Raw genomic sequence first — 24,938 nt, 5'->3', positions numbered from 1 at the left:
AAAGCATAAAATGTAAATGTGGTAGTTTAGATATATAAACCTAATGTTTTGAACTCACAAATACTTAAAATCTCAGCCAGAATTTTAATATTTGCTATATTGACAAAATGATATTCAAACGTTGGCAGTAGCCTCTCAACTGAGCATTTGAGAGAACAAATTGGCAGCTCGTATCTTAGTACTGGTCAAAGTCCAAACTCTCCATGTCTAAATTGTTTTGGATGATAACAAGGAGAAAATTTGCATAACTGGCTATGACAAAATAGCAATAATATATTTGATAGAAGACTGTATAAACTCATTAATAGCCCAGTCAATAAACTTATGAAGATGCGACTGATTCATTTTATTTTTACACATTTTATATTTTAGTCTATTGATAAACCTAAATACGTTGCAAATATAACATATCAGTGTCACGTATGTGCTTCTCGTTGTTATTTCTTCCATCCTCAGAATAATGACCTTTATATTAGGCATGAAATAGAATCCAATGTAAACAACTGAACTCATTTAGATTCAATAGTAATTGCAAAGTTAGGGCAAAATTAGCCCAGAAGATAATATTGGATCTTATCCAAAATGATATTTGCTCCAAAAACAAAGACCAGATTGAGTTTGGTTTTGACTTTTTCCAGGAAACATCTGTTAATAATGAATAGTTTATTGGCATTTATGAGCAATTTAGAAATCTTCTCTGTAATAATAAGTGTTGTCCTAGACCCTGATATTGGGTCTTTTTCAATTGCACAATGTGGCGTATGCCACCGATGCATTTAGTTCAAATAATCGTGTTTCATCACTTGCAGGGCATAGGGTTAAGGCGTTCTCCAAACCACAACTCAAAAGCTTAATTTAATAAGCTGCCTTAAGTTATTCAGGTCATTTAATCATGCTCCTTTTTTCATTCAGAAGCAAATCCCCATTGTAAGTATTGCTGTTTTACAAATAAATATGCTTTACTGCTGTCAACTCAGAATTCCAATGGGTAGCATGGAGTTTCAGGCTATGTCACAAGGTCATCTGGGCATCTGGTAAAGCAATTTATTAAATTAGTTTTTTAATGTGACCATTGGCATAAACTACCCTTATTAAACACATTGGTCTATATTCAGTAGACAGTAGATCTACCTGATCAAACTTACTTAAAAACTGGTAATGACAAATAATGCTAACAAATTCTTGGTTGCTTTTGGTGTACAGTTTTTCATGTTTAACAGGATTGACTTAAAAAATTCATTTGTCAAAAGACTATGGAAGGGTCAAGGCTTAAGAAGAACTATCTTGCCCAGTCATCTGGACAATTATAATATATAACTAATAATAATCCAAGTAAAAATATGTTCAGTATCCAGAGAAATTGTCCAGAGAAATCAGACAGGAAAGACACAACAGTAAGCCCTGTATCTAGGCACCTCCAAAACTGTCCCTGCCTACTTGCTGGCCTGACACTAGGTGATCAGTGACAACAGGTTGACAGTCCCTCCTTATTCAACGGTGCTCACAGAGACAAAGCAAGACAAACAAACACAATAATAATTGGTAAGGCAGATATAGGTCAAAGCTGGAGATAGTAAATACAGAACCAAGTAAGCGGGAAATTAGGAAGTCAGAGAAGTGGAAGTCAGAAATCTAAATAGACTTATAGGAAGTACTGAATGAAGGGTCAGAGTATTCTTATGTGATGTCAGAGTCCTAGTCTGGGGCAGGATTGGAGCAGTCCTCTGACATCCAGACCATACAGATCACAGGCTAGTAGGAAGTGGGAAAGGGATCGGTAAATCACACCTAGTATTACTGTTTGCAGCCAAGAACAAAGTCAGTAAGAAAAATAGACAGGTATTGCGGAATACCAATTAACATGGCAAAGAAAGGAATAGAGCAGCGATCAGACCAGTGCAAGGCAATAAACAATTCGTGCACTAAATTAGGGTGCGCGGTGCATCTTCTGTCGTACTTTATGGACAGAGTCTGGTGTTGAAGTCTGCGTCGGCTTGGATGTTACACTTTGGTAGTGTATCCTGGTAGTGATTAGGATCCCTTTAAATGCAATAGGTAATATACTCTAGCGACCTTATTTAGAGATGAACAAATAGCATCAGGAATTGGCAGATTGTACTTTATTCCACTGTACTACATGTAGTAATAATAAACAATCATGGTACCAATGAAGACTAGAAATCGTGGCACAAAAAATAAGACTCCAAACAGCGATGTTGGTTGAAAAATAAAAGTGCAATGGCTCTTAGAAGGTGAAGTAAAAAACTAAAAAGCAAAAGTAAAAATTGGCACGGTCCTTTGGTAGTTAATATATTGTTCAATGAGGGGTGTTGTTTTTTTTTTTTTACTAGTGTTGTTTTATTTTTCTTTACTTACTGCTGACTTAGTAGTGAATCTGATGGATAGACTGTGTCCATTACTAAGCAGGTATTTACTCAAACCAGGAAGAGCCAGGTAATTTTATTTTTTAAGCTTCATGGATTTGAGGACTATATCAGACCAGCAGATTTATTTTTTATTAAAATGTTCAATGAGGTGTGTCTTTTTTATTTTGTTTTTTTTTTACTATTATTATTATTATTATTATTATTATTATTAGTCTTTATTTACTACTAGCTTAGTAGTGAAGCTGATAGGTGTCTGTTATAGTGCAGAAACTTAGTCATACCAACAAGAGCCAGGTACTATTATTTTTTATGCTTGGGGACCAAGGTGTGAACAGGCTAGTGTTATTAGCCTGGGAAGGGCCAAAATACATTACGCTTTCAACCCTGGTAATACTAGTCCGTTGCAGTTTGGTTTTTACCTGTCTGGTTATGGAAAGCCGGGGTACGGCACAGACAAGACAGATAGGTATAAGATTTTAATAGTTTGGATCATCAAGAATGTAGTGATACCTACCGTGTGCAGGTTATTTTTAAATGTTTTGCTTCCGTATTTGGCAGACCTAAAGGTCATAATTAGGCTTCTGACTGCTAAAGCAATGCAAGAGCACTCTGTGATGACTACCTGCGCTAAAAGCTAGACTAACCCCTTACAATATTCTTTTAACAAAGCTTAAAAGCTGCAAATAAATAATAACTATATATGTGGTTTTAATACACTTTGGGTAATTTTTTTCTCCTATATATTAAATTAATATATGAGGGCATGCTGTTCGAATATTCAAAGAGTACAAGGTTGGAAGAGGATTACTTACATACAGAATTCTTGTGGTTGCTTTCTTTGCTGGGCAACATCTTTACCCCTCTCGATTTCAGTTCAATTGCTTTTTTTACTGTAAAATAGACACATAGAAATTAATAACTGAAATAGGGAATATTAGCATTATAGAATAATATAATATAGAGGAATAAAAATAGAATATACAGACCATAAATGTCACAATGACATTTGAATAAATAAATAGCACAGGAAATGTAAGGAAGATTGTAATAATTCTTAAAAGACAAAAATGCTTCTTTCTTGTCTTATGAAGTATACCCCCCCCACCCCCACCCCACACACACACACACCCTCTAGAAAACTGCCATTCACTCTGAAAAAGTAGCTACATTTCATATATTCTTTACAAGATAGACCTTTAGCTCTGTGTGACATCATATTACAAGCTGGCAATATAAGTCTTTGAAGAGGAGAGGGATGAGGAGGAAGATGGGAGGAAGATGGACTGGAGAAACCAGAAGCTGCACAGATATGGCAAAAAGACTACACAGGATCTACTGTACCTAACAGATTTTACCCCAGGGCACGCCTTTCATGCTCCTTATGATGTGTATAGAAAAATAGAAGTGCAGGATCTCCTTCTTTGTGTATGTGCAGTCTATGGCAGACACCACAAATTTTAGGCTCTGGGACAACTGAAAAGTACAGAAGAAGCTGGCAGAGCAGACATCTGGTGAAGAATGCCATATACAAGTCATATGATGACCCGATATAGAACTAATCCTCATGTATATACAAGATATCTTGTCCTGAAAAGTTCCCAGAAACAATTACTACACTTTTTGCAAGTTTTGAGTTATTTCTCAGCAAGCAAGTGACATGTCATTGATAAAGGCTATCCGATTGTTTTTTAAATAACCCCAAAAATGATAAATAATCCTTGGATCCTGCAGGCCTCGTTTTTACCTTAAAACATTAAAGGAGAAGTCCGGCAAAAATATTTTATTAAAGTATTGTATTGCCCCCCAAAACTTATACAAATCACCAATATACACTTATTATGGGAAATGCCTTCATAATACTGCAGGCATTATTGCCTGCACTTACTACTGCATCCAGGCTTTACTTCCTGGATAACATGGTGATGTCACTTCCTGGATAACACAGTGATGTCACGACCCAACTGCCAGAGCTGTGCGGACTGTGGCTGCTGGAGAAGATGATGGCAGGGGGACACTGAGGGACACAGGGCACTGGAGGGACACTGAGCATTCCCCTGCCATCATCTCTCTCTCCAGGAGCCACAGCCCGCACAGCTCTGGTAGTCGGGTCGTGACATCACCATGTCATCCAGGAAGTGACATCACCATGTTATCCAGAAAGTGACATCACCATTTTATTCAGGAAGTGACATCACCATGTTATCCAGGAAGTGACTTTACCATGTTATCCAGGAAGTGACATCACCATGTTATCCAGGAAGTGACATCATCATTTTTATCCAGGAAGTGACATCATCATTTGATCCAGGAAGTGACATCACCATTTTATCCAGGAAGTGAAGCCTTGATGCAGTTGTAAGTGCAGGGGAAAAAAACACTTTATAAGCATTTCCCGTAATAAGTGTATATTGGTGATTTGTATAACTTTTGGGGGGCAATACAATACTTTAATAAAAAAAAAAATGCTGGAATTCTTTAATTGGAACCTGAACCCACCAGATGATCCACTTGTTTTATAGTAGGGCACTAAAATGTTGCATATAATTTGTAAGGACTATTTTGGAGATTTATCAAACATGGTGTAAAGTGAAACTGGCTCAGTTGCCCCTAGCAACCAATCAGATTCCCATTTTCATTTCTCACAGACTCTTTGGAAAATGAAAGGTGGAATCTGATTGGTTGCTAGGGGCAACTGAGCCAGTTTCACTTTACACCATGTTTGATAAATCTCCAGCTTATAATACTGACCCCATTTGACATCTATTCCAAGTATACAGAGGCACATTTTCGGTTTTCTACCTTTAAATTGATTTCAGGGCAAATGTACAGTGTAATACTTCTTCAACATTAAATAAGCTTCTGTATGTCTGCATCTATGCCAGTTACTACATTCAGATCCTTGTTATTTATTTGGCCTTCTTCCCGTCCTGTAAACTTTATTGCCACTTTATTTTAAGCTTGCTAGTAACAATAATCCAAGCTACTGCTGAAACACCGTTGACTCGTATCCTGACCTAATTGTATTGATTACTGCCAGCATACGACTATTTATAGATATATAATGGTAGAAAATGCTAGTAATATTTTTAATAGAGGGAACTCCACTGTGCTGCATTGGATACTGAATGACTATACCACATCCTTCTCACAGCAAATTTTTATTACTGATCTATATCTATCATGTGCATCAAGCAATGTAGACTGGCTTTGAGGAGGGCTGCTAAGGTAAATCCCAAATGCTAGCAATGTATCTCTAGTAATGAGAACCCTGGGGTAATGTTCTTTGTCCAGAGATAATCCTTAAAGAGAAAAAAAAGTTATCTTTTAAATGTGAGTATTCACTTCTATTTCCAGAGAAAATAGGGCAATCGTGTTAGGAAATTATTACCAATTATTTACTTAAAAAGAAAAAAAAAAGGTAAATAGAATAAGGATCATCAGCGGACAATAAAGAAAAGTAAAAGCAATTTTAAAGTGACTGTACCATCAGGTACATCTCTGTGCTTTTTTTTTTACCTTAAAGGGAATGTACCATCAGGCCCGGGCTGAAGCACTAGAGGCGGGCCAACCCACCCCCAGTGGGAGGAAACCCCTGACCCTTTATGACACAGTTCCATTTCCACCCCCCACTGGGGGTGGGTTGACCCGCCTCCAGTGCTTTAGCCCGAGCCTGATGGTACATTCCCTTTAATCGATCTGCACGGGGATGCCAGTGGTACACTCCTCTTTTTTGAATTGCCTCCTGCTTCCCCCACTTAGCGCCGGTCTCTTCCCGAGTATCAGCACGCCCTAGAGCACTGGTGGCAGGCCCGCCACACCGAGGGGTCGGAGTTTTGTCACACTGGGCGCCAGTGAGCCTGCCCATAGTGCTTGGGGGGGGCTGGTGCTTGGGAAAAGATCAGTGGCGAGTGCAGAAATCGGGAGGCAGTTCAAAAAAAGGATCCCCACTCTGGTGCAAACCAATTAAGGTAAAGGAGGCACAGAGATGTACCTGATGGTACATTCCCCCTGAGGAGCCCGGCGCGCGCGCTCCTCAGATGAGTCCAACACTCATAGAGAATGACAGGAGAGTCCAGCGCTCCGTCATTCTCTGAGTGTTGGACTCATCTGAGGAGCGCGCGCGCCGGGATGCAGCGGCTGAGATCTCCATGACCCGACCGGATCCAGAAGCGGGACCCGGCGGGATTAGGTGAGTATAGGGGGCTCTAACGGGGGGTCGGGAGCCTGTCACCCCGGCACGGGGGGTGACAGGTTCCCTTTAAGGCTATGTTCATACACCATAATACAGCAGACGTAGTAAACTATGTATTGTACAACAAACTACGACCACTGAACTACATGTTCCTTCGACTAACACTGCCATATCGGCTACAGGAACATTATCTTTTTCCCATTTTGACTCTGGGCCTTTGGGTGTGCCTGCAATCCAATTAAGCATTAAACACAATGTAAAATAAGGTTGGCAGCCGTACTTTACATTGTGTGCACAACTTTTTTCTACAGCCACTGTTTACCAAACTGCAGCTGTAGAAAATAGACATGCTCATTTATTTTCTGTGACTAAAGTTCAAAAATGGCTGTAAAGTATACTGTGTGTATATACTATGGCCGTTGTTGCATTGAAATCAATGCAAACGTATTAATTTAATTACCAACGGACATTGTTAAAGAAATTAATACCTTATGGCAACATACTGTAGCCTGAAAGTGGTCATTAGAAATAGCTGAATATGTTGCTTAAAGCTGTCAGAATAAGGAAGGTTTAGATGTATATCAAATGAGGCCCCCATTCCTATCTACCGAGAAGGACAGGGAATGTCCACACTGATATCGATTAAAAAATAAATAAATAATAAATTATATATATATATATATATATATATATATATATATATATATATACATATACATACCTGGCAATGGTGGTGGCCTCAGAAATAGAGCACTGGATGACATTATTTCATGATTATAGATGGATATATTATCTTTAAAAATTAGTTCTTTTTGCACATATTTAATTTTAAAACTATTCTTTTTGTAACTAAAGGTGACTAAAGGTTGTGATGCTTTAAGGCCCTATTACACAGAATGATTATCGGCCGTATTCGGCGGACCGCCACTATCCACTATGGGCTGCCCGAACGAAGTAGTGATCACCCGGGCAGCCCCCCGCACCTCCCCGTGCCCCCCCTTTACTCACCCGCTCACCACCGCCACTCGTAACAGCGGCGGCAGCGAGCGGGAAACGAGGAGTAAATCAGAGCTGACATCACTTGTTTGCTCCTCTCAGTTACCCCGTGTAATTGCAGCGGCAGCAAGCTCCTCTCGGTCGCCCTGTGTAATAGGAGTTTTGGTGCATCATTAGGTAGTGTAATTCAGTCTAAATCCCTTGAATAGGGCAAATTTTCAGTGAGCTTCAATAGATGGCCCAGCCACTAACAAAGCTACATTGTGGCTAAGAAATAAAGAAAGGGGTGTGGCCACTTCAGTCAGGTGGCTGAGTTGTCTGGGGAGATTTATCAAACATGGTGTAAAGTGAAACTGGCTCCGTTGCCCCTGGCAACCAATCAGATTCCACCTTTCATTCCTCACAGACTCTTTGGAAAATGAAAGATGGAATCTGATTGGTTGCTAGGGGCGACTGAGCCAGTTTCACTTTACACCTGGTTTAATAAATCTTCCTCAATATGTTACGCAGGAAAGAGTATATTCAAAAGTTACGTGTACCTTGAAACTGAGCATTAAATCCTTTCCTCCTATGGTTACTGTCCGATGTGAAATGAAGACGTAGCCAGTTTTTATTGCTTATAACGGGAGACGGCAAACTCATCCCAGTTAACCTGCAAAGTAAGAAAAATAAAACATCAATTTAGATTTAGACAGTTGTGTTTTATCGCATAGTAATGCTTTTATTTCATGTAAGATAATGAATACTGACATCGGCAGCTGTGGTAAAGGGTGATTTAAGTTTAAAAGAAAAATACAGCAAAGGCAATAGTGACTGCACCTAAAAGAAAACAAATGGTGGCCTCCTCTGCCTCTGAACGTACCGCCACACCATGTGATCATAATAAGTGGTTAAGATGGCAGCCAGTAGCTTGGTGACCCCCCATTCTAGTACTCTTAGCAGGTCTAATCACAATATGCTGCACCACATTAGTACTGCAGAACATTGTAAGGCCATGTTCCCACTATTTTTTTTTCCCCTCTGTTTTTGAAAAAAAAAAAAAACACATCCGCCATTTCGCTGTTTGGCCACCCGTCAGTGCAATGATGGCTGTTGGTATATTGTTTTAATTCAGCTGGACTGATTGGCCTTTGGCTATATTCACACAACGTAATTTTTTAGTAAAGAATGGATGCAGATTGAAATGGAATCAGCCAGGGGCGTAACTACCATTGTAGCAGCCATAGCATCAGGGGGCCTCATGGCCTGCTCCTGCAATACACTGGGCCCCCTGAGCCATCATCATTTGCAGCACCAGATGGCAAAGCAAGCCTCCCAGGATCTGCAAATGTCCCTCAAACTAAAAGCACTACTGACGAGCATTTGTATTTATGTAGTTATGACAACACTTGATGGCTTATTGGTCAGTGGAAGAGGTGGGCGGCCCAATCAAAAGTTTGCTATGGGGCCCAGCTATTTCTAGTTACGCCCCTGGAATCAGCGTCCGTTCATTACTGCAGGGGAGGCATTGCATTAAAGTCAATGCAATGCCGCCCACTGTGTTCACAGAGTGTTATGTTCTAAAGAGCAGGCGTTAAAATAATGTACCTGTCTATTATTTCCGGGCTAAGGAAACCTAGCAACCACAGTTTTGGGCTTTTGGGCCTATTTAGGCTGGGTTCCCACTTTCACACTGCGTTTTTAGCATACGTTTAACGGATCCGTTTTTTTAACGGACAAAAAAAATAGTGTCAGCAACGTTTTTGTATCCGTTAAAAAAATAAAACAGATCCGTTTTGATTCGTTTTTTTTTTTTAAATGGAAGTCAATGGTAAAACGGATCAAAACGGATGCACACAAATGCATCCGTTTTTGCAATCCGTTTTTCATCCGTTTTTTTTTCTTCAAAAAACAGATGAAAAAAACAGATTGCAAAAACGCAGTGTGAACCCAGCCTTACCTAGCCTTTGACTTAAGATCCTGTCTTAGTTATCAGGATGAACAGAGAGCAGCCACTCAGCATAGGTAGAGTTATTCCCTTTAGTCCCCATTAATCTCAGTCTCCTCTATGTGCTTTTAGGCAGACATGGCTTGAAAGGAAATGATGAAGGAATCCTTGGTTTTGGGTCTTGTACAGAGGAGCTATAGCAGCAGCTCCCTCACAGAAATCCCAACAGAGAAGAAATCAGGCGATACCTTTTGGAGGCTAACTGAGTATATTTGAGTGTAAGCTTTCGAGAGTCTAGCTCCCTTCGTCAGAGAAGATGTTATACAGAACTGAAAAAAATCACAGACTTATATACACACTAAACAGAACTCATCAAAGGATTTTAGGAAACTTTGGAATTAACAAAATGTAATATATAGACAGGGTCTGCTATTTACAACAGGTCCATAAACTATAGCTCATGAGGCGTGACAAGAGGATGGTGATCTCTTGTTGCTATCTGATTGTTGTCAGATTAATGGCCTAATAGTAATTAATGGTCTTTATAGCCAGAACAGGTCACACATAGGCCGACATGAAGCTGGCATGGATATTGAGACCATGTTGCAAAGTTTTAAATTTGAGCATTAGTTTATATTCCCATTCCCTTCTTTCTCTTTGTGTCTTAAAATGTCCCATTAAGACTGTAACCCGCAGGTCTTCTACTGTGTGTCCCTCTCCAGAGAAATGTGCAGCCACAGGGACATCTGTCCGGCCGTTGTTAATAAATCGAGTTCATACGTTGACTCAGTCTCTGCCCTGTTTCCCCCACATAGAGGCCTGTAGTGGGGCATCGCACACACATGATCAGATACAGCACATTGGAAGATCTGCAAGAAAATGTTCCCTTGATTGTGTGTACCTCCTGTGACTGTGGGACTGGTACACTGTCACAGGTATGGATATGTGTGCAGGTTTTGCACCCGTTGGGGCCTTCAGAGCACTGCGGACAATGATTTGTCGCAGGTTTGGTGGTTGCCGAAATGAAAGCAGTGGGGGGACTGGGAATATTTCTTTTAGTCTGCTGTCCTTGTGTAGCACAGATTGGAGTTCCCTAGAAATCTTTCGTAGGATCTCCAGCTGTGGGTTGTAGGTGACAACTAGGGGCACTCGGGGTTCATCTTGGGCCTCCTTGTATGTGAGGAGAGTGTCCCTGTTCATGGCTGCTGCTTGGCTGATCTGTTTGTCCGTCATGTTTGGTTTGTAGCCCAATTGGAGGAATTCAGTCCTAAGATTAGGGAGGTGCTGGTCCAGGTCTGCTTTTTCTGAGCAGATACGGTTGTATCGGATAGCCTGGCTGTATATAATGGATTGTTTTGTATGTTTGGGATGGAAGCTGTCGCTTCTCAGGTAAGCAGTTCGGTCTGTCGGTTTGCAGGATATTTATGTTAGTATCCGGTGGTCTTTAATGCATATAGTTGTGTCCAAAAAATTGATTTCACTATGGGAATGGCTTAGTTTAAGGTTTATGGTGGGGTGAAAGTCGCTGAAGTCTTCATGAAATTAAAGCAGGGCCTCCTCACCTGCAGTCCAGATAATCAGGATATCGTCAATGTATCGAAGGTAAGTCGTAGGTTTGATGGTGCATGTGGATAGGTATGCTCCTTCCAGTTCTGCCATAGGGACACACAGTAGAAGACCTGCGGGTTACAGTCTTAATGGGACATTTTAAGACACAAAGAGAAAGAAGGGAATGGGAATATAAACTAATGCTCAAATTTAAAACTTTGCAACATGGTCTCAATATACATGCCAGCTTCATGTCGGCCTATGTGTGACCTGTTCTGGCTATAAAGACCATTAACCCCTTAGTGACCGCCGATACGGCTTTTTACGGCGGTCACTAAGGGTCCTTATTCTGCTGCCATCAGCTTTTTACGGCGATGGCAGAGAATAAGGCTACGGGGCCGGGACGGCCCCCACCCCATCCCCCCGGCTACCGGAGGTAGCTGAGGGGTTGGGGCAGTGTGTGGGGTCCGTCCCGGCCCCCCCCTTACCGACGATCGCCGCTATTAACGTTATAGCGGCGGCCGCCGGTAAAGGAGATTACCAGTGCTGCCGGCGCCTTTCATCTCCCCCCGCCGTGAATCTACGGCGGGGGAGATGAAATAAGTGTCCCCCAGACCTCAGATCAGCCCCCCCTAGTAGGGCGATCACTAACCCCCCTCCCCCGGCGGCCATCATTTCCAAGATGGCCGCGGCCATCGCTGTGAACTGACTAATGTCGGTTCACAGCGATGGAAAAGTTAAAATGAATGAAAGCCCCATGCTCTCCGCCACTGGAGGTAGCGGAGAGCATGGGGCAGTCATCGGGGACCCCCTGTGGGGTCCCGGTACAAGCGATCAGCGGTATATACTATATACCGCTGATCGCTTGTACCATGTGCATCCAGGCACTTTTTATCCCCTGTCACCATGAATGATTGGTGACAGGGGATAAAAAGTGATGTCCCCCCACCCCCCAAGTCGCCCCCCACCCCCCCTGTCACCCCTGTCCCCCAGTCACCCCCCCTTCCCCATATACTCACCTGCTCCTGGAGCTCCTTCCTCCTCGACGTCCTGGCTGGTTATGAAGTGCGAATGCGCTTCACAACCAGCCAACTCTGAAAATTTAAAGTGACAGAGACCAATTTGGTCTCTGTCACTGAACTATGATTACTGAGATAGAAAATATCACAGTAATCATAGTAATACAGTGAAAATGAATATGTAAAGTACAAAAAGTGACAAACATACAAAAAAATAAAACACACACTTTTTATTATAGTAATAATTGCAGTTTACTCCCAAATTACCCCTAACCCCTCCCCAGATTACCCGTAACCACCGCACGTTGCCCGTAACCACCGCACGTTGCCCGTAACCACCGCACGTTGCCCGTAACCACCACAAATTGCCAGTGACCCCCTCCAGATTGCCCGTAACCACCCCAAATTACATGTACCCACCCCAGATTACCTATAAGCACTTCAGTTTATCAGTAACAATTCCAGATTGTCTGTAACCCTTCCAGGTTGCACATAACCCCCCCAGGTTCCCCGTAATCATGCCAGATTACATGTAACCCCCCAGATTGCACGTAACCACCGCGTTGCCTCTGACCACGCCACGTCGCCTCTGACCACCGCACGTCGCCTCTGACCACCGCACGTCGCCTCTGACCACCGCACGTCGCCTCTGACCACCGCACGTCGCCTCTGACCCCCCCAAATTGCCAATGACCCCCTCCAGATTGCGGTGCCCATGCCAGATTACACCCCAGATTGCCTATAAGAACTTCAGTTTATCCGTAACCACCCCACATTGCCCGTAACCACCCCACATTGCCCGTAACCACCCCACATTGCCCGTAACCACCCCACGTTGCCCGTAACCACCCCAGATTATCAGTAAGCACTGCAGGTTGCCCGTAACCACCCCACGTTGCCCGTATCCACCCCAGATTGTCTGTAAGCACAGCAGATTGCCCGTAACCAGCCCACGTTGCCTGTAACCAGCCCACGTTGCCTGTAACCAGCCCATGTTGCCGTAACCACAGCAGGTTGCCCGTGACCACCACACGTTGCCCATAACCACCCCTCGTTGCCCGTAACCACCCCACATTGCCTGTAACCACCCCAGGTTGCCGTAACCACAGCAGGTTGCCCGTGACCACCCCATGTTGTCCGTAACCACCCCAGATTACCTGTAACCACCTCGGGTTGCCCATAACCACCCCTGGTTGCCCGTAACCACCCCATATTACCTGTAATCTCATTTTTTAATTTTATTTTAGTAACTGCGCTATTTTAATAACCATTACTAGCTACGGTTTTGCTCCTGTAAATTGGCGCTCCTTCCCTTCTGAGCCCTGCTGTGTGCCCATACAGTGGTTTATGCCCACATATGGGGTACCGTTGTACTCAGGAGAACCTGCGTTACAGATTTTGGGGTACGTTTTCTCTCCTGTTCCTCGTCAAATTGAGAAATTTCAAACTAAACCAACATATTATTGGAAAAATTCGAGTTTTTCATTTTTACTGGCCAATTTTGAATACTTTCCTCTAATACCTGTGGGGTAAAAATGGTCACCACACCCCAAGATGAATTCTTTGAGGGGTGCACTTTCCAAAATGGGGTGACTTTTGGGGGGAATCTATTCTACTGACACTACAGGGGCTCTGCAAACGCACCTGGCGCTCAGAAACTTCTTCAGAAAAATCTGCACTGAAAATGCTAATTGGCGCTCCTTCCCTTCTGAGCCCAGCTGTGTGCCCATGCAGTGGTTTATGCCCACATATGGGGTACCGTTCTACTCAGGAGAACCTGCTTTACATATATTGGGGTGACATTTCTCTCCTGTTCCTCGAGAAATTGAGAAATTTCAAACTAAAGGAACATATTATTGGAAAAAATCGAGTTTTTCATTTTTACTGTCTACTTTTGAATACTTTCCTCAAATACCTGTGGGGTCAAAATGCTCACCACACCCCAAAATAAATTCTTTGAGGGGTGCACTTTCTAAAATGGGGTGACTTATTGGGAGATTTTACTCTGCGGACACTACAGGGGCTCTGCAAACGCACCTGGCGCTCGGAAACTTCTTCAGCAAAATCTGCATTGAAAAAGCTAATTGGCGCTCCTTTCCTTCTGAGCCCTCCTGTGTGCCCATGCAGTGGTTTATGCCCACATATGAGGAACCTTTTCACTTAGGAGAACCTGCGTTACAAATTTTGGGGTACTTTTTTCCTCTTGTTCCTCATAAAATTGAGAAATTTCAAACTAAAACAACATAATATTGGAAAAATTTGAGTTTTTCATTTTTACTGTCTACTTTTGAATACTTTCCTCTAATACCTGTGGGGTCAAAATGGTCACCACACACCAAGATGAATTCTTTGAGGGGTGTACTTTCCAAAATGGGGTGACTTATACAGGGGCACTGCAAACGCACCTGGCGCTCAGAAACTTCTTCAGCAAAATTTGCATTGGAAAAGCTAATTGGCGCTCCCTTCCTTCTGAGCCCGGCTGTGTGCCCATACAGTGGTTTACGCCCACATATGGGGTACCGTTGTACTCAAAAGAACCTGCATTACAAATTTTGGGGTGCTTTTTGTCTCATATTCCTTTTGAAAATGAGAAACTTTAATCTAAACATATATATTATTGGAAAATTAAAATTTTCCATTTTTTTACTGCCTAATTGTGAATACTTTCCTCCAGCCCCTGTAGGGTTAAAATGCTCATTATACCCCTAGATTAATTCTTTAAGGTGTGTAGTTTCCAAAATGGGGTCACTTATGGGGGTTTTCAGGATACCAGACTTCTAAATCCATTTAAAAAAAGAACTGGTCCCTAAAAAAATCAGTTTCACGAAAATGTGATAATTTGCTGATAAATTTCTAAGCCCCATAACACCCTAAAAAAGTAAAATATGTTTACCAAATTATGCCAGAATAAAGAAGACATATTGGTAATGTGACTTAGTAACTAATTTATGTGCTACGATTTTTTTTTTCTAGAAGCAGAGAATTTCAAAGTTCATAAAATGCAAATTTTTAAAATTTTTCATGATATTTTGATGTTTTTCACAAAAAACACCCAAAGTAGTGACCAAATTTTGCCACTAACATAAAGTGCCATGTGTCACGAAAAAAACAATCTCAGAATCGCTAGCATACGTTAAAGCATCACTGAGCTATAAGAGCATAAAGTGAGACAGGTCAGATTTTGAAAAATTAGCCTGGTCATTAAGGCCCAAACTAGCTGCAGCACGAAGGGGTTAATTACTATTAGGCCATTAATCTGACAACAATCAGATAGCAACAAGAGATCACCATCCTCTTGTCACGCCTCATGAGCTATAGTTTATGGACCTGTTGTAAATAGCAGACCCTGTCTATATATTACATTTTGTTAATTCCAAAGTTTCCTAAAATCCTTTGATGAGTTCTGTTTAGTGTGTATATAAGTCTGTGATTTTTTTTCAGTTCTGTATAACATCTTGTCTGACGAAGGGAGCTAGACTCTCAAAAGCTTACACTCAAACATACTCAGTTAGCCTCCAAAAGGTATCGCCTGATTTCTTCTCTATTCTACTGATTTCTATGGCTAACACGGTACAACAATACTCTACTAGAAATCCCTACAGTAACTCACTAGATCTCCCTCATTGAATGAACTACTCCCTGATTGGACAGAAACCAACTAGAAGGCCTTAACACTGGCCAGTGATTGGTGAGATAACTTGAGGTACCAAGCTCAGGGATTGGCAGGGGAAAATCACCTCATACCACAATGACAGTTAGACAGTTAACCCTTTGTGAAAAATGTATTTCAGCTGTGCATACAGCACACCCAATACAGTGACATCTAATGGCAGAAAATAGGAAGTGCAAGCAGAAGTAGGAAACTCAGGTATTAATGGAAAATATAGACAGAGTGCAAATACCCCTTACCCAGAAGGACCTATACCAAGGTATCTTACTACAGGTGGGCAAGAACATAGCAGGGGCCACACTCACTCTGGGACACTGCGCGTCCGTCATTATATTGACTTCAATGCACTGCATTAAGGTCAAGTAAATTGCGGCAAAAATGGACGGCTTTTTAAATGGAAAAAGCAAACGCCTTTTTTCTTTTTTGAACGTGGTGTGAACATAGCCTTAACGGGATCAAGCAATCTCTTGGGCAAGTTCTCTATGAGTACTAGTAAGTAAGTTAAAAAAAAATGGAAAAATAAAAACCTTACAAAATAGCATTTTTTTGTTTCACAATACATCTGAAGATAGTTAACAACATTTTCCAAAAAAAAATAATAAGCTCTTATATGGCTCTGTGAATGAGGACACAATAAAAAATGCCCTCCCCCAAAACATCAATGCATTGGAAAGGGATTAATATAGGTTTAAAAGAATGTGTCAAAAGATGGATCAAAAATGTAACCCGTATCTGCTTAGTCAATGTCTTTGATGATCTGACTGATACGAAATTCTTGTACATCAAAGTCTTTGCTAGAAAAAGCAATGAAAAAAAGTAAAATCAGTAAACCTTACTTTCTAGAGGATGAGCTCTATTGCTTGAAATGCATAGTTTATGTATATATCATATTTATTGTATTTATTGTCACCCCTAGCAACCAATCAGATTCCACTTTTCATTCCTCTCAGACTCTTTGGAAAATGAGAGGTGGAATCTGAGTGGTTGCTAGGGGCAACTGAACAAGTTTCACTTTACACCATGTTTGATAAATGTGTCTTATATTCTGGAGACAGGGCGCCCAAACACTGTCAGACCTCCCTGACTCCTTCCCTAATGGTCTATATTAGTGTAGTAGCAATGTGTGTGCCTCTAGGTATGTTTAGCAGAGTTGGGTGTGTGTGTGTGCATGCGCGTGTGTGTGTGTGTGTGTATGACAGAGCTGAGTGTGTATGATGTAGCAGAGTTGTGTGTGTTTTGATGTAGTAAAGCTGAGTGTGTATAATGCAGCAGAGCATGGTGTTTATAGAGCGTGCAGCAGAGCTGAGTATGTGTGGGTATGCGGGTATAAGGTACTGTAATGGAGAGTGTTAAAGTGTCAAGACTCAGAATGTCAGACTGTGACTTTGTAAGATTTCAAATTAATTAGATATCCTCAATTTTTTTTAGAAGACCTATTTTTCTTAGAAGATCTACTCATCCCAGATATAGCCATATTGATCCAAATTCTCGTAGTCACCAAAACTGCTCCTAATTGGAAAAGCATTAAAATTCTATTTCAGAAATCATAGCTTGGCTAACGGCTAAGTACAACATGGAACATTTAGTAGCAAGTAAAGGGCTTAAAAAAACTCGATTTCAAGAAAATTGGGCAAAATGTACAGATTTCAAAGAACGCTAGTACGCAACCAGGCTTCTCCCACGACGAAACATAGAACTTCTTCAGTATTATTACTAAATATATGGAAAAATAACAGAGTGCGTGTGTGAGATATGAAAACTGCACTTAATGCAGTATTGATATGTAGCAATACCCTGATATCCGTTTAGATTTTAGGTTCTTAAGTTTTGGATACTTTATTTTGACCTTCATAGGTCTAATGTTTACCCCTCCATAGTGTATTGATCATATGACAGTCTAGATTTTCGCTATGCTTCAAGGACATTTCTCATCTATTGTGAATTTTTGGTACACTTTGTATTTCAGTTGTCCTTCCTACTTTTTTACTGTATGATTTGTAGAATCAAGTATGTGTAAAATTGTTATAAAATTGATTAAAACTAGGGATGGCCTGAACCTGCCGAGGTTCGGGTTCGTATGAACCCAAACGCTCGGCATCAGATCCCCGCTGTCTGCCCGCTCTGTGGAGCGGGCGGATACAGCGGGAGGAACGCCTGGAAAACTGGGATACAGCCTATGGCTATAGCGCTGTATCCCAGTTTTCCAGGCGGTCCTCCCGCTGGATCCGCCCGCTGCACGGAGTGGGCAGACAGCAGGATTCATAACCGAGGGTTCGGGTTCATACCAACCTGAACCGAACTCGGTTCGGACCATCCCTAGTTAAAAAAAAAATGTTATAAAAAAAGTTCACTTGCTTGAGTATCCTGTTGAGGGAGTGACTAACTAACTTCCCATAAGGAGTGATAAGAATTAATAAGAAGGTCCAAAAGAATGTTGTATAATGATACAGACATGAACAAGGCATTAAAATTGGATTAAAGCACTTTGTATTCAGTTATGAATGGGCTATTTCCCTAAATAACTAACAATTCCTCACCATATATTGCGTGTACATTTCTTTGTTGGAACAAGATAGTTGCATCTAATGTCTAGTCAAAGCAGTAAAAATGAGTGCGATGTTAAAGGGATTTTATTTTACATTGTTAAATTGTAGCCAGAAATAATGCAGTGTGGGAATCGTCTTCTGCTTCCTATGTAAAATATTGCAATAAATGAACCCTGTAACCATGACCTGGCTCATATGATTATGCTCTCCATATCTTAAAAATGTATATAATCATCTGCTTGAGTACGATATATAGCAAATAACACTCTTGACTTGCACTTGCATTCCAATTTGTCAAATCCCCTGTTTGGGTTGTATCATTACAGTTTATGGTGGTTTATGTAGTATAGAAAAGTAATACAGTACAATAAATATGACTTACAGATTGTCAAGCAAGATATAGCATCTCATTCCCTATTGTTTAAATAGCTAGGAAATCATCAAAAAGCCTTGTACTTTTGAATTGCCTTTCCTTCTGAAAATGTTGCCAGACTTAGAAGAAAAGGAAGATTGATTAAAAAAAAGTGTTTAGCTTTTAGCAGTTTAGCTTTTGGAGTTTTATTACCAGGACATTCGTCTGTGGTTTCTATGTTATCAAACTTTTATAACTAATAATGTATTTAGAACTAATACATGGGGGGAGATTTATCAAAGGGTGTAAAATTTTGACTGGTGCAAACTTGCCACAGCAACCAATCACAGCTCAGCTTTTCTTTAACCAGAGCTGGAAGCTGAGCTGTAATTGGTTGCAGTTGGCAGTTTGCACAAATCCAAATTTGAACCCTGTTTAACGAAGTTACTTGGGTATCTGTTAGGCAAAAGATGGAAAAAGCTGTTACAGATGGGAAAAAAACACTACAGAAATAGTTCCAATCATAACACAGATTTATAAAAAAAATAAAATAAAAAATCACACTGAAATTACATTATTTACCAAGTCTATTATTTATATATATTTTTCAACAATACAATTTTTTTTAAAGCTGCTTTTTACAGGAAATGTGCGTACAAAATGTAAAATTATTTTTCCCACACTGAAGGAAATGCAAAACCATTGTGTCCCAAAATAGGTTTAAGATAAATTTCATACTCTTAAAATCTATAGAAATAGCTATTATAAAGGGTCGTGTGATTTCATTCAAGGCACTCATAAATAGGAAAATTGCATTAAGGATTTTCCAAAGGTTTCTGGCAAAGCTACAAGCATGGAAAACTGAATCAACGTCTCAATGTACATCACTTGCAAATGGATCTACAACACTAAATATATATTTGTCTTAATTATAGTAATTGTCGGTAATATATTCAGTCTGAACGGAATCCATTATCATTTCTTTGAAATGTACTTTCATTATTTCCATAATAACGTACAAAAGATACACAACAAAGCACAAGTGAGAACATAAACATACAAGACCATAAGATGGATATATTGAAGTGCTGTTAGAGATTCTTTCCTATTGAGCTAAAACCTGGTCAAGGTTGGACCGACTGTTTTATTTAGAGCGTCCCTGTCGTTTAAAATCAAAATCAAAAGTAGATGTGAAATAAATCAAGTTTGCAATTTAAAATTATTATTTATTATTATTATTGTTTTTTTTTTGTTGTTAAAACAAAGCTATAAATTGCTGAAAATCATGGTCCAGTCTCCTGAAGGCAGATTTTTAGTCTTGTGCTGGTTGAAAAAAGAGACTAAACAAACCAAAACCTGGTTCCAGTGGGTAGAATTCACCACCTCTACAGACTACAAGAAACTATGGGAGACATTTATTTAAGGGGTTATCAAGCCAAAATCTTTTTCTTTCAAATCAACTGGTATCAGGAAGTTATATAGATTTGTAATTTACTTCTATTAACAAAATTTCAAGTCTTCCCATACTTATCAGCTGTTGTATGTCCTGCAGGAAGTCTTTTATTTTCAGTCTGACACAGTGCTCTCTGCTGACATCTCTGGCTGAGACAGAAACTGTCCAGAGCAGGAGAGGTTTTCTATTGGGATTCATAGAAAACCAAGTCTCGGCCAGAGATTTTTTTTTTTTTAATAGATGGTAAATCACAAATCTGCATAACTTTCTGATATCAGTTGATTTGAAAGAAAAATATTTCCGCTGGACAACCCCTTTAAGTCTGGCTTTTTTGTGTCTAGCTTCAAATTGTCCATGAGGTGCCGAAACTCTGTGGGTTTATTTTGCTGGCGTAGGTTTTCTCATAAGAAAAATGTTAAATGTGGCGCATGCAGAGGCCGTGCCCCCTCTGCTGCACCAGCCATTATGCCCCCTCCCCGCCTCTCTGGTGCAAGTTGTGCAGAGAGCCCACTTGCAAATAAATTATTTGCAAAACATTTGCGAATAAAGTTATGCACAAGCGGGCTCTCTGCGCCCTGTGCGCCCCCTGTCCCCCTTTTGTGCCCCTTCTTAAGCTGTCTGAATCTCTTCTCTCTCTTATTTGTCTTTTAGATGAGACCTAACTGGTCTGGATAGATCTTAATAAATTTTGTGTGGTCAACTGTTCCTCCTTGATAAGAGTTTTCACTTTGCTGGTCAAAACATTCAGCACGATATCCTCTATCATAGCCCCCCACCCCCACCCCACTATGATACATCTGACAGGGAGTTCTCACTCTTTTGTCTTTAGAAATTGGGCTAATGGCTTGTACAAGCTTCAAAGAATCCTCTGGATATTTTACTATTTTGGTATCAATGCCTCCCTCCCAACTCGAACAAGGTTCGAGTCAAACCTTGTTAAACCTTCCGCATTTGATTCCCCATGCCTTCCGAGTCCGTGGGGAAGGAGGAGACAGCCTACTATTACCTAGGCTGTATCCCGGAATTCCAGACAGTACGCGGGCTGTCTGGAATTGAGGTTCGACAGGGTTCGAGTTCTATAGAACTTTTCATTTTCCGATGTTCGATGATCTCTAATTCTCTGTAATGTTGGGAATAGCCATTTAAAGAATAGAAAAATGATGACTAGTCTGTTTTTAATATCTAGGCATACTTTTCTTGGCCTTACAGTAGGCATAGAGAGATGTGACTATACACTAACGGGTGCATTTTTTTTCCACAATAAGAACAATGAATGAGAATGAAATAGACAACTGTTCAGGCTTAAAGAGCCAATCACCATGCAAGACATGGAAGTGCAGGCTTTGGAGAGATTGAAATATCTGAAAGTATCCATTTAGAGATAAAAACTATTTTTCAAGACCCATTGTTATAAAGTGGCTATGTTCCCACAGCGTCAAAAAAAGAGAAAAGGCAGCCATCTTTACATAAACTAGAATAATCTACCGTGTCATTGTACTGATAAGCCAAACAGCCAAATGACAGATGTAATTTTAAACAGAGAGAAAAAAAAACCTTGTGTGAACATAGCAATTGAAAGATTTCATTGTTTTTTTCTTTTTCATTCTTTTTTTAGATTTCTGAAAAATAAAAAGAGAAATGACTCCTAAATATATCCTCTGTGTAAATTACCATGTGCCACCGGTGACACGTTACAGGACAAACAAATAATACATTGCGGTTACTCTGCGGGTCATGTTGTCTTATTCATGACCATTGCTATCTACTTCAATTAGCCAGTAGTCTGTCAATGATATCCTCAGCAACCTTTTTTGGGAGCAAGAAACATTTTTATTGCAATTAATCAGGCTTTAAATGAACCAATGAAAAGCAGTTTAATGGCATGTCAGTTACTCAGAAGCTATAATAATGTGTATTGTCTCTCTTGATAAACTTGTGTTTCCATCATTAGAGGTAAGGCTTGTGTAATACTTAGGAGGAAATTCTTTATTAAAGCTAACCTCAAGTCACTGGATAACATGCAATATAAAGTCATAACCTTGAGAGAAAAGTATTATTTTAACTTTTTTTTTTAATTTATATTTTATCCCACAGCCTTGTACGTCGCACAGATGTGTCCTGCAGTCTAGTAGCTGTTAATATTAATTGATTTGTTTATATAGTGCCAATTTATTCTGCAGTACTTTACATAGATTGTACTCTTTAAATTTGGTCCACATTGTCCCCTTTAGGGTTCCTAATATATATTCATTTACCAGTATATTTGGATGTGGGCAAGGGCATAACTAGAAATGGCTGGACCTCATAGCAAACTTTTGATCCCCTAAGCAGTCAAGTGTAGTCATAACCGCATAACTGTAAGCACTTGCAGTTAAAGGGACATTTGCAGAGCCTGGGAGGCCTCCTGGTACTGCAAATGATGACGGCCCAGGGGATTCACTGTATTGCAAGAGCAGGCCATGGGGCCTTCTGAGGCGGTGGACTCCATAGCATCCGCTATGGCTGCTATAGTGGTAGTTATGCCCTTGAATGTGGAAGGAAACAAGAGTTGATGATGTTATCAATGTGTAAGATACTTGCTCATCTGCGTCCCTGCTGAGATTGTAGTCCCAGTCTTCTATGGTGCCATCATTTAGTTACTAAATTGCCAGCCTTACTGTTAAAGGGGCTAGTTAGTCTATTATTGGACTAGGGTACCAAGCCAATAGCTTTATTAAGTGCTCTATTTAAACAGGCGCCTGCTGGCCATAGGTCCCTGACATGACAAGGCATCATGGCACTCTGCCATTGTGATATTGGTTGCAGGTTGTCACTATAAACATGATCTCATGGGTCTATTACACTGAGCAAGTATTGACCGAACCGTCCTATATTTCCTCATGTGATGGACACAGCTGCCGGAAGAGCAGATGTTTTATTCATTTGCTGATTGCATCTTTTTTTGCACATATGACCCAAAGATCTACCCTTGATAAAATTAAATAGAGGCCTGAAGAGGAATACTCCTAGGGATCATACACTAATGGTATTTAAAGTGTCACTGTCACCTAGGAAAGCTTTTTAACAAGGTATAGAGACAGTCCAGGTCTGAGTGTTCAAACCCATAACTATTAAGAGAACGATCCAGGAGAAGATGCACTGAAACTTGTCCTCTCCCCACTCTGTGTAAGAAAAAAAAGAGTTGGGCTTCCTAGACTTATATTATGAGCCAGACACTTTTTTTTCTAACACAAAGTGGAGAAAGTCGCCTTTTCCCGGCTCGTTTTCTCGATTGGTATGGGTGTGAACACTCAGACCTGGTCCCATCAAAACGTTTGACATGTCTCTATGAAATGTAAAATTTTTATCAAATGACAGTGACACTTTAAGATGCTGGTAGATTAAGATTAACCAACAAAACACAGCAGTCACTGAACTCAAAGAGATCAGTGAAAAAAATTCCAATGAAGTACTCAATCAAGAGTCTCCACTGATACCCCCAAAGTTTAAATATGCCAAAAAGGAGTCAGTGGAGCCTCGGTTGCAAGTTTTAAAACATGCGAATAGCCTGATATCCCTGCCTGCTGCCACTGGGTGCCTCCAGATGGGGAGAGCACCACACCATCCTGATAGGTAGCCCCTTAAGTCCCACCCAGTTGCGAGTATTGGAACATAAATAGGGAAACACCAAGATGGCCCCTTTTGTGTCAAAGTCTAACTCAGTCAGACAGGCTTCCATCCACCCACAGACAGCTGTTTCGGGGTATTTGCCCTTTCTCAGTATGGAGCAGGATTCTGGTTAGTTGGGGCAATTACAAATCAACCAACAAAACACAGCAATCACTGAACTCAGAGATCAGTAAAAAAAATTCCAATGAAGTACTCAATCAAGAGTCTCCACTGATGCCCCCAAATTTTTAAATATGCCAAAAAGAAATCCGTGAAGCCTCGGTTGCGAGTTTGGAGTTGGATTAAGAAATATTAGAATGTAGAGTAGAGTAAACTAAATAATATTTCCATGTAATAGAGCATTTAATAATATCCAAGGCATGGGAAAAAAACACAGTGGCACTCACTCACCAATGTCTTTCAGGACTCTATTTTATGAGACAAGTTCATAGAAATGGTGCAGACATACATGGACAGATGTCAGTAATGTGCATCATGCACCATTTTTTCAAACTTGTTTTATAAAAAATTAACCAAAAGTAGTTATGAACGTTATTCATGCGCGAGTGCCTCTGGTTTCACCATTTTATTGGTCTGGTTTTCTGACTGGTGTGATACTGGATTGCACTGCCAACTGTCTGCTCCTTGCATTTATTATTATTGTCTCTCTACACTGATTTCTAGAAGATTTAAGTACATTTCTTTTCACACTCAAACACAGTGGTTAGCAAGTGAAATTTGGACCCTGACTATTATCTTATTCAGTGACAAATCAAATTACGTTGAAAGTAAATAAAACTTTATTGCAGTGTCGGCAAAACTGGCACAAGCAAATTTTCAGATTCACCTAAATGTGTTTGACTGAATTAAATTGCATTATTTTAACAGCTGTTGACAATTTCTTTATGAATTTTAACAAAGATGGCAGCAATATGTAGGTTTTAGTTTTTAGGATCCCACAGTGGGAGAGACAGAGAATGAAATGTTCCTTTGATGTGCAGCAGTCACTGGCAGTGGCCTCTTGAGGCTACCTCTAAGTTCTTTAGTCACAGCATGCCATAGTGAAATTAAAGCCAGTCTGTTTTAACATTGACTGTACATTTTTGTAATAAAAGACAAAGAATTAGGTAAAATAGAAAAACATCTGTATTTTCTAGGCATATGATAAACAATTATAGAAAAAAATGAGCTATTTTATTT

General features: G+C 40.4%; 1 protein-coding gene across 1 annotated transcript in view; it reads right to left on the bottom strand.

Annotated features, from left to right (window-relative positions):
- CSMD1 (CUB and Sushi multiple domains 1) overlaps positions 1–24,938 on the bottom strand; it is a 946,348-nt gene that overhangs the window by 463,576 nt on the left and 457,834 nt on the right. The window contains exons 6-7 of the mRNA XM_069973446.1: positions 8,115–8,227; positions 3,200–3,277 (exon numbers count right to left, since the gene is read on the bottom strand). Coding sequence (XP_069829547.1) covers positions 3,200–3,277; positions 8,115–8,227 — 191 coding nt within the window. The remainder of the gene's footprint in view (positions 1–3,199; positions 3,278–8,114; positions 8,228–24,938) is intronic.

Source organism: Dendropsophus ebraccatus, chromosome 6 (genome assembly GCF_027789765.1).
Source record: "Dendropsophus ebraccatus isolate aDenEbr1 chromosome 6, aDenEbr1.pat, whole genome shotgun sequence".
In the NCBI taxonomy this organism is placed as follows: domain Eukaryota; kingdom Metazoa; phylum Chordata; class Amphibia; order Anura; family Hylidae; genus Dendropsophus; species Dendropsophus ebraccatus.
The sequence above is the reverse complement of the archived record's forward strand: the minus strand, read 5'-3'. Positions and strand labels throughout refer to the sequence as shown.